The 15,715-nt window shown below is 36.6% G+C and overlaps 2 protein-coding genes across 2 annotated transcripts; both read right to left on the bottom strand.

The window, feature by feature from the left end:
• Nucleotides 1-2,821: 2,821 nt before the first annotated feature.
• Nucleotides 2,822-3,574, bottom strand: LOC101314875 (enzymatic polyprotein-like). The gene has a single exon (XM_004304788.1). The coding sequence runs from the start codon at nt 3,572-3,574 to the stop codon at nt 2,822-2,824; it is 753 nt and encodes a 250-aa protein (XP_004304836.1).
• Nucleotides 3,575-9,958: 6,384 nt separating this feature from the next.
• Nucleotides 9,959-13,929, bottom strand: LOC101299779 (peptidyl-prolyl cis-trans isomerase FKBP16-2, chloroplastic-like). Its single transcript, XM_004302149.1, has 5 exons — nt 13,495-13,929; nt 12,582-12,674; nt 10,797-10,857; nt 10,636-10,704; nt 9,959-10,228 (listed from the first exon to the last, which is right to left on the bottom strand). The coding sequence occupies exons 1-5, from the start codon at nt 13,852-13,854 to the stop codon at nt 10,125-10,127; spliced, it is 687 nt and encodes a 228-aa protein (XP_004302197.1). The 5' UTR covers nt 13,855-13,929; the 3' UTR covers nt 9,959-10,124.
• Nucleotides 13,930-15,715: the final 1,786 nt, after the last annotated feature.

The raw sequence follows: 15,715 nt of genomic DNA, 5'->3' as shown, positions 1-15,715 counted from the left end.
TCAAACACAACCGGACAAAGAAACAAGAGTGATCCAACATACTCTTGACCCGCGAATAAAATTCCGGATTTTTGGTACCTGCACACACAAAATCCCAAGCATAGAATGGAGATGGAGAAGGGAGGAAAGGATTTTATCTCCCCGAGTTATTGAACTTGGAAGAGTTTAAGGTTTCAAAACATACCTTTCTAAAGGCTGCCTAGAGGAGAAATAACGTTTCGCCTACTTATACTTCGAATTTGGGACTGAAAATTTGACAGGAGGAGCAGCTCTTGATGGGGAAGCTTCTGTCAAAATTTCAGGTTGATCGGAGCAAGGGAAGGTGGTGAACCGATGGTCGGTAGCGGCGGCGGTCTGGAATTTTCCGGCGGCCGGTTCGGAGACTTTCCGGCCGGTTCTTAGGGTGAGGCCGGCGGCGTTGGACCCGTGACGGAAAGAGCTTTCTGGGGATATAAAATTCCGGCGGAGGGCAGTCGGAATTTTGGTCGGAAATCGGGAAAAACAAGGCTGCCTGATTTTAGGGTTTTGGTTTTTAGGGTTTGGAAAAAAAATGGTGGGCTATTGGCTCTAGGGTTAGAACAAAGTGCATGATAACGTGATGAAGAATAAAGTGTAGAGACAAAGAGATAGCAAGAGAGTCATCTTATTCATTGATAGGAGCCCTTTATATAGGGAATTACACAATACCAATATGGTAAGAATATGAATACATATATCTAGTCTAACTACATATCCTATTGGCATAAGGCCAAGACACACATAGAGAATATCCTAGAACATTACTTGTATTTTACAGTACTTCACACCAGATGACTCGCATACACTCTTACTCACAATTGTATTACAAAGATTCTAATCTGGCTATCTTACTTCTTGAGAAAGGTTGGGAGAATTTTCTTTTATCTCGGGTTCTTCTTCGATGCCTTCCTTCTGAAGCTTAAGGCCCCTTATATATGGAGAGGAACTCGCACTGGAAGTAAAACACACCTCTACAAAGTGGAGGACAGGAGGGATCTAATCCTGATAACTTTACTTTTGAAAAAGTAAAGTCGATTGATTTCTTGTGCTGATGGCTCTTTTCTTTTTATCAAAAGAAAAGTAGTTTGGCTTGAAGCGTCGGCCATCGTTCATTTATCCAGCATGTTTACTATGTTGTGATATGTTTTTGGATCTTCAGAATATCCCACTGAGGAGTTGGGACCACTATACTCCCAATTATGTGTTGTGTCTTCATTTCCATCGTCGAGGTCTGAATCATAGGGATAAGAAATCTTATATTTTTCATCAGTCTCAACTTTTTCTAACCACTTAGTGGTAGCCAGAGTGCAATCCACTTCATTCCTCATAAGGGCTGTGAAAAAGTCACAGTTCTCTGGTGGAGGATGATTATAGCAAGTGACCATTATTTTTTCTCCACTTGCCAAAAGACTTGAATCATAGTCTTTTAGAACTATATTTTTGATAATTGCTATGGACATAGCTTTCATCCATGGAATGCTTTGATTTGGTCTTTCATTGCCACTAGTAATAGCTGGCTTTTGAATCGGACTTTGGATTAATCTGACATGATGATATGGAGAGATATAATTCATCTGACCATTTACCACGGTCCATTCTGGTGGTGTTGAAATGAATTTTAATCTTAGGATACATCCATCGGGTCTGATATTCTTGACAGCTTCGGCTATTATTTCTGGAAAACCCTTAAGATCTTCATTGGTTTTTGTCCACAAATTATGAACAAAACCGTTTTCTATAAGCTAAAGTTTGTGCTTCTGAGGATGCTCTGCTTGAACATCTACCAGGTATCTCCCATAATATAGACCAGGCGCTATTGATAATGTTCTTGGAAGAACATCTTTTCCTTCACCTAAGAGGTTATGGAAACTATACCATTCAGATTCCTTTAAGACTAACATAGGAATTTTAGCGCTTTCAGGACTTTCGAGGTATACAACTTTGGATGGTTCTGTAAGAACACCTTTGTCTTTTGTATGGACTCCATACATTTCTTCAGTTAAAACCTTGAGGGTTTGAAGTAAATGAGCTTCATTTTCCTCATAGAAAGAATACAGAATATTATCAATAATAATCTTCTGTTTAAAGGCCAATAGCCTATCCGTTCTGAAAACTGGTTTCTGAAAGATCTTCAAAGGTTGATCATGGATGACCTTTTTTCCTGTGACTAATGGTAGTTTATTTGCCTTGAAATGGTCTTTCCTGCTTTTTGGCAAAGCAGCAGCCATCAATGGACTTGACATGCCTTTACCGTCTGCCGTTTGAGTTGGGCTAGCCAGTCTTTTTCCTTGAGACTGATCAGTTAGGGCTGATCTTTTCGGACACAGCAAAAACTCTTTTACGAGTTTATCTTCATTAGTACCACCGGAATGACTGGAGCGACCATCTTCTTCAGAATCTGGTTTAGGCCTGATTCTTGAAGCTTGACTAGACTCAGTTGTTCCATAAGAAACCATATATTAATAACCTGGTCCATCATGGAGAGGTCCTACGGTTTTATCACCGCTTTTGAATCTTTCCCAGAGCTTCTTTTCCTCTTATTCTGGTTTTCGACTTCTGGGATTACGACCTTCTCTATCGAACATCGTCATTTCTCTTGTAAGCGCGTTAGACAAATAGTTCTTGTTTCCTGCAACCATTTCAACATCGTATTCATATTGGGTTAAAAACATTTGCCATCTCAACACTCTTCCTCTATCTGCAGCATCAGTCAATTTATAGTTTTTGAAGTTTTTTAACTCTTTTGTTATCAATTCTTACTACAAATTTGTTTCCTAGATATGCCTCAGCACCCTTGATGCTTTTAATTAAGGCAAGGACTTCCCTTGTCTCCGGTGGAATAGTTTAACTCAGCAGCGTTAAACTTTCCCGATAGAAATTTACAAATCTTTTCATGATTTGTATCTGGAGCAATAGCTAAAACGACTCCTGCCCAGTAATAATCATTTGCATCAGTCTGCAAAATGATCATATCTCCTTCTTCAAGTAATTGTAAAGGAGGAAGGTTTTTTGTTAATTCTTTAATCTTCCTGACAGTATTACCGTCATCAGCTGTAAAAGACCATTTTTTCTTAGAACTTGTTTTTGGAGAGAGGAGGGCAGTTAGACTACTAACTTGAGGAATGAAGTCTCTCGCAAAATTAACAACTCCCAAAAATCTCTGTAAAGACTTCGCATCTGGGATATTGTCTGGAAATTGGCTGATTTTCTTAACAATGTGATCTTGGAGACGAATCTCTCCATCTTTAACATGAATGCCAAGGAAATCAATTTCACCCTTAATAAGATGAATCTTTTTTTGTCCGAGGATAATTCCCTTCTGAACAATAAGCTTACACACCTGCTCAAGATGCTTTAAATGCTCATCCATAGTTTTTGAGAAGACCAGGATGTCATCTATGTAAACTATGCAAAAATCTGCAAATGGTTTGAAGATATTATCCATTTTCCTTTGGAAAAAGGACGGAATTTGCTTTAAACCAAATGGCATAACTAACCATTCGTAATGCCCTTGAGCAGTTCCAAAAGCTGTCAAAGCTATGGAATCAGGATGCATTTTGACTAGTCAAAACCCGGATTTTGCATCAAACTTAGAGAAAACTTGTGCTCCTCTAAGCCTGTTGATGAGAACTCTTACCTGAGCTATTTGATAACCGTCTTTAACGGTCTTTTTATTCACATCTCTGTAATCAATTACCATTCTGGCTTTTCCTCTTAATTGTTCAGCATGATTTCTTACCAGGAAAGCTGGGGCATGATGAGGACTATTTGAAGGCCTAATTAACTTTTTTTCAAGAAGCTCTTGGATCTGACTTTCCATTTCTTTCTTATCTTCTTCCCTATAGTGAGGGATGGCCTTGACATGGCAAATAGTATTTGCATCATGCATTTTGAGCTGACAATATACTGGGTCTCTTTCCCAGTACAACTGAGGATCTCACTGATTACTGGTTTCAGCAAATTTTCTATTTCTGTGAGAGTCGGTATTTTCTTTTGTTCTGCTTTCTTAGAATATACCTTTAAATTATGTTCTCTAATGTATTCTTCTTCTCCATCAGAACTCTCATTGTCAGAAATTTGATATTCAGAATTTGTCTCTGATTCAGAGTCTTCTGAACTTTTTGATTCATTTATCAGTATTTCACTGTATCCCTTAAGCTTTTCTTGCAAAACTGGTAAAACCGGTTTTAGAATTGGCTTATAATCATCACTCTTCGCAAGCGTCTTCTGATAAGGATTGGTGAAACCTTTGGTGGGAACGTGTACCGCGTCTGTCAATCGAAATTCCCAATAAAATCTGTTATTTTTCTCAAACCCAATTATTTCTGAGGTTTGGATTACTGTTTGTTGAAGAAAGAAGTCGTTTCCTAATAACAAATCAGCAGTCTGGCCTTCGCACTGCTAGAGGATTTTGATGATAAAAGTTCCTCCTCCCAAAGAAACTTTTACATTTCGTGCCATTGTATTCATGATGATTTTGTTTTCTTCCATGACAACTCCAGTAATTGTTCTTGGAGATTTTTCCCAAAATTCTTCAGGGATTGCATATCTTTTAGCAAGAGAGTACCCTGAACCAGTATCTACAAATGCGTGTAGATGATATTTCCTATAACTGGGAAATTTCAATCCTATAGTAATATAATTACTATATATGCTTGTTTGGACTAGCATTACTTGTTCTTGCTTTTCTGTAGTAACAAGTAAATCTATGAAAGGATTAACTTGTCTTTCAGCAGTTATGGAATCAGGAGGATTGATACCAATTATCGGATTGGCACTTGTCCCAGCAATCGTGGGGTTAAGAGAATCAAAAGATTCGCTTATTTTCTTGTTTTGGCTTAATGAAGTTGCAAACTTCATTGTTTTCATATCCTCATTGAGGTTTTTTTCTTGTTCTTTCTTATGGAATATAATATATTCCTCTTCTACCACAATATGTGCAGCTTTATCCTTAGTTTTTCTTCTAAGTTCTGCGATAAAGCATTCTCGATGATAAGTTTCTCATGTACTTTCGCAGTACAGGGGAATTGTATTATCATCATCGCATCCGCAATAATCACATACAAATCTTCCAGGATTGGGATGAAAGGTGCTGATAATATCAGCATTTTCTTCCTTCCAATTCTGTATTTGTAATACAAATATAGGACGATATCTTATTTCTTCTTCAGAACCTTCTGAAGCACTTTCTGTTTCACTATCTGATGGGTACGCAAGAGAATATACTGATTCATTCTCTTCATCAGAATAAACAACTTCAAAGCCTTTTAGATTAGCATAATCTATGGCTTCCTCATATTCAGCCAGTAAGACTTTTGAAGTTCTTTTATCCTTTTTAGGACACTCATTCGCATAATGTCCTTCTGCCTTGCAGCGCCAACATCTGCACTTCTTTGCTTCTCTAGAACCAGAATCTGGTTTCTTTTTTCTTCTGAAAAATTTGTTTCTCGGAGAAGTTTGGGAAGATTGTCTTTTCTGATATCCAGAACTTTTTCTGAACTTATACTTCTTTTTAGAAGCAAAATTGCTTTTTTGCTTGCTACCAGAGAATTTTCTTCTGTATTTCTTTTCCAAAACATGACATCCCCATTGTGTCGGGGTATCCAAAATCTTTGGACACATGTTTTCAACTCCTCTGAGTTGTTTCTTGGCAGTCTTGGATTTTCTATTCTCTGTACATTGTTTTCTTAGGAGATCCCTAACTCTGTCTGCTATTCCTCCAACAGTAAAATACTGAAGGGGGTTTTCTTCCAATAATTGTGCTACTGCATCGTTTTAGGGTTCTGGCAATTTTCTGTAATATTTTCTGATAAGATCATTATTTTCAATGTCTCTGATGGTGCAGTAGTAGTTTTGAAACTCATTGGTATATTCTTCGAAATACCTCATGTTACAAATACTCAATTTTTGAATATTTGTTCTAGCTCTTTCTTTAGATTGCTCACTATGCCCTGTGATATCTCCGCAAAATTGTGCATAGATGGGAACTGCAAAATCTAAAGGACTATTAGTCTGAGCCATTTTTGTTGCCCAATCAGTCCATTGAGAGCTTCTCTTGAAAGACTGGTACCATTTCTGGACTATTCCAGTTAAGGTAGACTCATAGTAAGCATGAGCTTCCTCATAGGCATATTTGGATAAAACTAGTTAGCTTTAAACTAGCAACCCAGTTGTCTATTGCTTTTCTTTTATCTCCTACCTAGTCCAAATCCAGATAAACCCCTCTTTCGGACACTGATTGTCCCCATTTGGGTTCTGTAGAGATATATTTATGGGAACTTCTTTCTCCATATCTTTCTGTAGGAGCCTGTCCTTTTGGAAGCTTGATATTCTTTTCCCGAATAATCTTTGTAAGATTGTTGGTGATGTTCTGTATTACAGTATGACCACTCTCTGGAGGTGTCTGTCTTTCACCATCCGTATCCATTGATACTCCTGACTGTTCTGGTTCATCTTTTGCTGCTTGATAAGGAAGAATCTTCCTCTTTTTCTTTCCAAGTTGAACTTGAGAAATTTCTCTAATGATCTTCTCTAGTTCATCTGGAGAATCACAAGTCTCAGCTTGTGCATATAATTCTCTTAATTCCCTGGCTTGGAACATTCTCATAGGTCTTTTAGTATCCTCTTCTTCTAGGGATTCTTCGTTATAAACTGTTTTAATTTCAGAGGGACTAGCTTCTTCGTGGTTTGCAAAAGAGTGCCTATGAAATTGTAAGCTGATTTTTCCTCCCATATCTTCATAAACGGAAGCATTGGAGCTCTCAAGCTGTCTGACTGGAGAGGTTAGATTCCATTCTCTTGGGAATGTTACTTCATGCCACTTTGTGACATGCTTCTGTTGGGAATTATTGTTTGGATTGGTAAGAACAGATGTAGTAATCCCAAGGCTATTTAGAAACCTGGTAAACCTGGTATTAGGAGTTACATTTGAGCTCATCAACTTATAATAAATGCGATAATCTATCACTAGTTCCATCATTCCTTTTTTCATAGAAATCCCATCTGTCTTGATTCTCAATCTGAGACAGTGAGCAGCATCTCTGAGATGCATTGTGAAGTTTGGAAAAACATTGAAATATGCAACTTGGTTGCACAAAGAAGCTTCTACTGTCCCTAACAGACTTTTCTTGAAGTCTGTTATTCTATCGTCTTGTAAGACACATAGAACAGAACAGTCAATACCATCTCTAGCTAAGAGTTTTATTCCTACTTGGACTGCACCAATATGCATATAGGAATATTTTTTCTGGAATGCTTCACTTACTTCCTTTGGAGTTATCAGTCTGATATCTGTTTCTCCTCCTGTGCCTGGAACGGTTAATTCAAGAATCTTGAATCTATGCGAATCCATAAGGAAAGATCCTTTCTTATAGATCTCGTTAAATCTAAATCTAGGGGCAGATGCTTCTCTCACACTAGATTCGATTTCATTATACTCAAATTCTTGAGCGTTTATCAGCTGAACTGGAGCTGTGTTTCTTTTGCTGAGAATTCTACTTAGCATCTTCATGTCTCTCTTGGTAGATGGTTTTGAGGATTTCCATTCAAGTAGTTTTGGTTCACTAAACCTTAGTCTACTTTCTCCCATTGGTAGGGTGGAGAGTTTATGATGATTTTACTAGCTACATTTTGAGCCAGTGATTCTTCATCTATTTTTTCATAATTTTCTCCTTCCTTCATCTTTTCTACAGTTTTTTGTAGACTAGAGATTCTATTATGTAACTCTCGAAATTGAACTTCGAGGTCAATACCCATCTCTTAGAGATAAGCGATGTTATAATTCTGCTGAAGGATTATTGCCTCTACATTCTCGGCAAGCTTTTCTGTAGGTTGATGAAAACCAATAGTTTTAACACCTTCTTATTTTACTTTTAGATCTACTCTCTGATTCATCATATTCTGGTAATGAGAGTTTCTAAAAGCGTTTTCAAGTTTTCTTGAGTCTTTCTTAGTTCTACTACTTGCTGATAATATTGTTAGCAAGATTTTCAGTACGAACTAATTTCTTTTCAATATCTGTTAGATATTGTTTTTCTTTGAGGTAATCTAGCTTGATTTCAAGCTTGGCAATTTTTAAATTTATTTCCTCAAGTTGATTAATCCTAAGATTAAATCTCTCGAGTTGTTCTAAAACCTTTTCAGAGGTCTTATTCCTGGATAAATGATCTAGAAACTCGATTAAGCTTGGTCTTGAGAGATCTTGCTCTTCTACTCCGATCTCCTTTTGGAGATGAATATGTTCGTCGTATAGAGTATTTAGTACTCTACAAATATATTCAATGGAGTATTAATTTTCTTGTATGTGCCTTGAATGAAAGCACACTTCCCACTTATCAGTTCCTTTTGTAGTACAAAAAGACTGATAATTCTTCAGTTTGGATTCTCTTTTGTTAGTTAAGAGAAGCCAACTATGTGACATAAGCCTTTTGTCACTTGCTTTTGAGCCAAGCAGGCTCTGATACCAGTAGGGCGGATCTAACCAATGCTCAAAATATCAAGAGGTTTTTGATCTTCTTCAAAAGTTTCTTGAAGAACTTCAATTTCTTCTCTTAACTCGTATATCCTTCGTTGTAGTTGAAAGATAATATCCCAATAATTTTTTGTACTTCTCGAAAGCTTGTCTCTTTTTTCTTTTAATTCTCTCAAATTTCTTCTTTCTTCTTGCAGTTCTTTATTCTAATTGTAAAAGATTAACTGTTTACCTTTGAGTAAAAAGGTTTAGTCTATATTTGTATTATGGTAAGTAAACAAATTTAAACTTATAGGCCCACCCTGCTCCATCAAATTTTTATTTATTTTTATTTATTTTTTATTTTTTATTTTTTAATAAAGATAAAAATGCATGATGACCAAAAAGAAAGTAAATAGCCTATTGGGAAGGTTTCCAGGTTAAGCTTTTGGAAAAAGCTCTTGATGACCTAAGCTACATTGGCATCTAGTAGGATCCGCATATCATGCAGGGCTGTATACTAGAAATTTCCTACAACAGTAGCCAAATTCTAAAGAAACCATTCATGGTCTAATAGAAGTTTTACAGGATATTGTATGTCATTGGTCTCAGGACTATATAATTTTCTCAGAAAAAATGGAACTAAATAAATTCAAAGCTCAAACCAGAAGCAATGTCAGCAGAGTTAATGTTACATACAGGGGCATGTACCCTTTTACATAAAGCTGACCAGAACAATGTCAAGTGAGATGGTAGCTAAGCAGTGAGGTCCTCCAACTTTCAGACTAAGTCCATTCAAAGCAATTTTAGATTTTTAGAGATCCTCAAGAAAGCCAGGTCTCAGTAAGTAACTTACCTAACATAAATCAATCTCAGACATTCTTTAAATGATCTGTTACTGCATCACAGATCACAGTACTCTTCTCCCAAAGGCATGCATAGTGACACCTTTTGGTAGTATTGATGGTGAGATATATTGGACTATAGGAGGAATGTGTCATGGGCCATATATCAAACCAACCACATCAATCCCGTTAGTAACTATAGGACCAAGAAGAATAGAGGAAGGCATGACCATTCATATATTTGCTTTTTATGCATGATCCCACAGTACTACCCAGTTCTGGTTTACAGCTAAAAGCAACACATTAACTCTAGCACTAAATCTAGATAAATGATATTAGAATAGAGGTAGCCCTAACAGATTCCGGTGTATGTTCTTTTTGAATTTTTTCAGTGATATGCCCTATAGAGAATTGAACTATCATCTGCCACCTTATACTTTGAGACTGACAATGGGATTTGATACCCTCTGAGATAAAACAACTAAGCTACCTTTTATACTTCACAGAAAAATATTTACTCATCTGTTAATTGGGGTGCATAGTTTCATTAAATTATTATATAGTCTCCACAGAAGTAATGAATGCTAAATACATACAACTATCTAGAATGTAAAATAAAATAGAGAATAGTTGGGATGCTACCAATTTTGCAACATAGAATGCCAGGGCCGTATGTCATCCAGGGGATGGATTTTTGATCTGCAAGCCAAGCATAAGAAAAGGTGCTCTCATATATGAACTATACTTGCATTCCTGTCTCAACTCAGCTTTCCATCATGGAAAATCTGGAGATGCACTTAATAGGTAACACTCTATTTCCCGAGCAGACTTGTAGGCAATGCTCTATTTCCCGAGTAGATGCCAACAAAATTAATATCGTAGTCAAGAATAGCATTTCCAGGTATATTGCAGTCACCTAAAAGAAAAATGTACATATATCAGCTTTCTAACAGTTACCATGATAATCAATGGTGCATGCGCTCATATTCTCCTCACTCTGCTGTGGAAATTAGAAATGTCACATTGTAAGCAAGGTTGGCAGCAAATCATTACGATACCATCAAGTTTACCATCGATAAGGATTGAATGATTGATTGAACTTCATCAGTTGATCAAATCAAGTTCATAACAATGGCATTTCATAGAAAAGCTGACAGTAGGATTGTTCTTGTCCTATTTAGTATTTTTGCCGTCTCTTATGGCCTTGGGACCTTGGCACTCTAAAATAATTTGGTTGATGACACGAGTAAAGATACCCTAGCTCCATGACCAAAAAAGCTAAAGAATCAATACATGGGAGTTTCACAGATTGTAGAACTTCACCTGCAAAGCACCCGGCAGGTTCTGGCCCATATGCTAAATTTGAAGGAATGTGAAGCTTCCGTTTTCCCCCTGTGCAATATTTGTAGGGTGAGGACTTGGTTTTTTCTTTTTATGCAAATGAGAATTAACAAATGAACAGATGGTCAGCTTCAAAACCTTACCTACTTGCATTGGAGGCACACCTTCACCCCCAAAAATTCCTTGATCCAATCCCTTAATGACCTGGACTCCATAACATATAGGAGACAGCATTAGATGAGCATACTATAAGGTGATAAGCATTGCTTTACTGATAATTTTAACTAAGAATCCTGGTAAAGCAATTTCTCTGCATAGGGGTGTATACAACATGAAAAACAAAAAAAAACCTTGTTAATCACATTTAGAGGCTGACAGGAAGCTTGAAAACTTAATAAAATAAAATAAGGCGTCAACTGTCAAATAGTTATATAGTAGAATTTGTAGTAAGTTAGGCTATATTTTGATGGGATTCTTGAAAATCAATGAAGAAGTAGATGTCCCAAGAATAAGCTTCCCCTCCTAAACTATATATCCGAACCAACAAAGAAGTGGTGAAAATCATTTGGAGTAGAATACTACCGATACTGCAGCAGTGGAAACTTTGTTGAATTTCAGCAAGAGTTGAAGTGTGTGATGTAGACATCAACCAAAGCAGAGAAGCTTCTAGAGTAAAAGTAGATATGCCTTAGAATCTACTGAAAGAGGAAACCTCCATATAAGGGAACCATCATTTAATGATTAATAGTACATGCAGGAGTTCTGAATTTATTAAATGCCTCAACTATTGGTTTTATGATTCACAACCCAATTTATTGTGGCTGGAAAACGGAGAACCTCTATTGCTGATGATGATGCTTAAATAGTATTGATTATTGAAGGTTTTGAGCAAATACTAATCCAGTGTGTACCATGAGATTGCAATACTGGATTTGAGTTTATTAATAACAGATGCAAGAAAAAGATTCGAATTCACATGTTATCTACCCCCCACCCCAATACTAGACAGCTGGATCTGTTGAGACTGATCTGATCATACAGCTGAACACATTTCAGAACCTCTGGAGTATTTGTTGAAATTCGGTTAACAAATCTAACTTCCTTTTATGCAAAATCAGTTTAATCTATGTATTCATCTTGCCTCTCTTCTCTTTTCCATCTCCGTTTCTCTGTTTCTTTATGTCTACTATCAACTGGCATCAAAGCAGTCATTCTCCTACCTCATTCTTCCAGGCTCAGCACTGTAATCTATTAATAAATATGAACTTACTAGGAGATCCAAGAAATCTGGATATGAAATATATTAATCACAGTCCTCAAACATCCATTAATTATGATGCCATGAAAAATCCACATGTAGCAAGAAAAGAAAACAAGATGATGTAAGAAGAAAGAACAGATAGCAGTGTTCATGGTGTATTCATTTACTGGAACTCTAACAGTGGTCAAGAGAAAGAATCAAAGTGCAATTACTCCAATAATTTCAGTAAGATATGAACATTAGTTACTGATATGTAAGTAGAGTTTTTTAAGTTCAATTCCTTTCAAAAACAAGTTGAAGAAGTTAGATGACACATACACTATTCCCCTGTGAGTTTTCAGTTTTTTTCTACCAGAATGCATTCTTCTGTTTAAAGAAAAGCATATATGTAACTTAACCAAGCAAAAGAGAAGACAGAAACTCATCAATTTACCAAAAGCAAAGTGCATATATGATGTATGTAGTTGATGTGATAAGAAGACACAATATGCTAAAAAATATATTATAGAATTCACTCTAGTTAAGATTTTGCCGTGGCCTATACTCCATGATCCCACATTCAAAACCTTCATGCATGATTAATGTCAAATGGAAACAAAGAGAGACTAATGACTGGAAATCGCGTAACAAGGTTAACCAGTATCAATTAGGGAGAGAAACTTCATACCTTGCCAACACCAATACGCATAGTGAGAGGTCTACCACGTTTGTAACTGCTGTCAAAGACTGTCCCGTCACCGAATCTTGCAGTGTAGTGAATCTGCATGGTATATAATTAAGTTGTTGGCAAACATTACAGGACTATCTAACTGACTGAAGTGTAGGGCGAAAGACTTGTGGGAAAGATCATTCATTAGACCTCTTTCTGGGCTTCTCAAGTGTTAGAGATTCATCCGAGTAAGGTTGGTTGTTAATCTATTGATCCTAATGTTGGTAGTTGCAATTCCATTTCAGTACCCCCAAAAATTTCCTTAAAATTGTACGTATATGAATAAGGTAAGCTTGGTTAAACTAAACACATAACTTATTGATGTTCTCTCTTAACAGTTCAATTTATGTAATCGAACCACACTTGAGACACCAATAAGATATAACCAAAAAACTGGTTTTAACGAACTAAAACATATGGAGTAGTACATCTTTACTGTCTTCAGAACATTATCAAGGTACATAGCAACACTACTAAGGTGTCATGAGAACATATCAAAACCTACTGCATGATTGACATAACATTGTGGATCAAGGAAATTTCAACAGCTTTATAAGGGAGGAAAAACCCAAATCATGTCTATAATGCCATGTGATCCTCAGAAGTAAAAACCCATTCCAAAATCCAGACTGATCCTCCTTCTACCTTCTAAATGCAGCTTAGATTCATAATATAGTATGCTATCAACTTCACCTAAATCCTACCCACCTAAAGTTTATGGCTTTCACACATCAAATTTCTCATATACAACAAGCTTCAAACTTTCTTGATTATCCATTAAAACCAAACCCAGAAGGCTTTTCCTGTTGGAACTAAAACTCAACCAAAATAAGCCCAATGAGTTGAAACCAAACAAAGATCGGAAACTCACATTGATGAGCTCACCACGTGGAGCTTGCACACCCGACCCGACAGACAAATCACAGAAACCAAGGCCAGAACGAGCAAAGTTCATCTCACAAAGAGGCTCACCGACGGTGGCGTAGTACTCAACTCTCGTGGCATTGGCTTCCAAAGGTGACAATGCCACAACCGAAGCTGCTAATAGCCCAATACCCACATTGAACACACTCCTTTTGCTCACAACATTTGGTTGCAAAGTCACCTTGGCATTGTTTTCAGTTGACGATGAGGAAAAGGAACATAAACATGAAGAAGAATAAGAAGCGAATGAGGTTTTGGGAATGTGAGAGTGAAGCTTTGGAGTAATGGTGAGAGCAGCGACTGCCATAGCGAATGCTATCTGGATGGAGTGGATGCTTTGGAAGTTTGTATGGCTTTGGGAAAATGCGAAACTTGCTGATGGAGTCTTGTGATTTAGGGGGGAAATAGTTGTGGTTATAGTGCTGCCTGCTCGGAGGAGATCTTGCCCGTTCAAGTTGGATAAGAGATGTCGAAGTTGTTATTATTATTATTATTATTATTATTATTATTATTATTATTATTATTTTTCAATAATTTGACGCTAGAATTTAATATTAATGAGAAACTCTGATATGGTAAGCTAGAGTTCTTATTATACAGATCCGGTTTCCAAAAGTCAATTCAGTTTGCCTCATGAATTTGATCCAAGTGCAATTTACATCCTCGACTCTTTTGATTCAGAACACTCAATTCTCTCAAAACACTCGTACGTCGTTCTCTCGGCTTCTTTTAACTATGCCCTACAGAGCCATTTTTTGGTTAATATTATTTTGCAACGTGTTCTTATTTTGCACCAACCGCTCTCGCTACATGGTCCAAATCCCAAAGTTCTAGGTGGATTCAACTAGCATATCTAAACTCAATGTCACTGGGAGCTCAGAGATAATAGCAACGTGGTACCTCACTTTGTTGGCTTTAAACCCTAACCAGATTCTCAGAATCGACTACGACAATGTTGAGGCCATGCTTTTGTACGGCGATAAAGAGAAGTCTCATAAGAACATACTCGCTTGGAAGAGGGTGTCTCCTCCATTTTACCTAAGCACGAGGGCCCTGACCACTCTAATTCGAACTTTCAACAGAGAAAGCCTACGTTGGCGAAGATGTAAAAAAAAGTCATTAAGTTCTTTTTATTGTAAACAAAGTTATTCATATTTTTTTTTAGATTATTTCCAGCTAGAATTTAATGACAATGAAAAAAACAAATACACCTAGCAAAGTAACCACCTTGTGTCATAAGGTTGACCGCGCTGCCTAGTATGCCTAACGTATGGAGTTCCATTAATGAAAATGAGCTTCTATTCATTCCTCCAAAAGTGCTACTTTCCAAAAGTGTTACTTAGACCTCTTAACATTTTTGTAACTTTATATATCCAGTTTTACCCTTGATTTATAGATATATATATATATATATATATATATATATATATATACAGGACCCTTCCTCTAAGGGATCTCTTTTTTTGACATATATGAAGGATGGGGGATTACACCCACTTTTCGATTATATTTTTGAATCTCCACCGTTCAGTTTGTTGGTCCTTATATATAGATCAATTATGCAAATTTTCAGCCAATTTGTTGATCTTTAAGGTGTCGAACAAGATTAAATCAATGAACGAACTAAATCTGCCAAACCTGAACTGTTCATGCTTATAATTATAAATCGTAGTTTTGAATGCCTTAACGATCACCAAAATTTCTAAAAATTTGCAGAAGTGATTTACTCATATAGAACTACAAACTGAACGGTGAAGATTCAAAAATATAATCGAAAAGTGGGTGTAATCCCCCATCATATATGTCAAAAAAGTGATCCCTTAGTGGAAGGCCCCTGTATATATATTCGCTCTGGATATGAACTGTATATATATACACACAGTTCTTATCCAAAGCGAAGCTTCGCTCTGAAATTAAATTATGAAGTTCGTTATTTGACTCACTTTTTCATCATATTTCCATATCTTCACCGTTCAGTTTGTAGAACCTAATGCATAGATCACTTATGCAAAGTTTCATCTAACTGGATGATCGTTTGGGTTTTCATAATCATTATTTACACAAACAGTTCTGGTTAGACAAATTTATGATCCGTTCATTGATTTGATCTAATTCAGTACTCAAACGATCATCAATTTTGATGAAATTTTGCAGCAATGATCTATACA

This window comes from Fragaria vesca, linkage group LG6 (assembly GCF_000184155.1).
Source record: "Fragaria vesca subsp. vesca linkage group LG6, FraVesHawaii_1.0, whole genome shotgun sequence".
In the NCBI taxonomy this organism is placed as follows: Eukaryota; Viridiplantae; Streptophyta; class Magnoliopsida; order Rosales; family Rosaceae; genus Fragaria; species Fragaria vesca.
This window is presented reverse-complemented; position numbering and strand designations above follow the sequence as displayed.

Coding starts and splice junctions, on each gene's coding strand:
- LOC101314875 (XM_004304788.1), bottom strand. CDS start 3,574: ATGCATCCTGATTCCATAGCTTTGACAGCTTTTGGAACTGCTCAAGGG.
- LOC101299779 (XM_004302149.1), bottom strand. CDS start 13,854: ATGGCAGTCGCTGCTCTCACCATTACTCCAAAGCTTCACTCTCACATT. Junction 10,858..12,581: donor TGCGTATTGGTGTTGGCAAG/GTATGAAGTTTC, acceptor TATGGAGTCCAG/GTCATTAAGGGATTGGATCA. Junction 10,705..10,796: donor TGTGCCTCCAATGCAAGTAG/GTAAGGTTTTGA, acceptor AATATTGCACAG/GGGGAAAACGGAAGCTTCAC.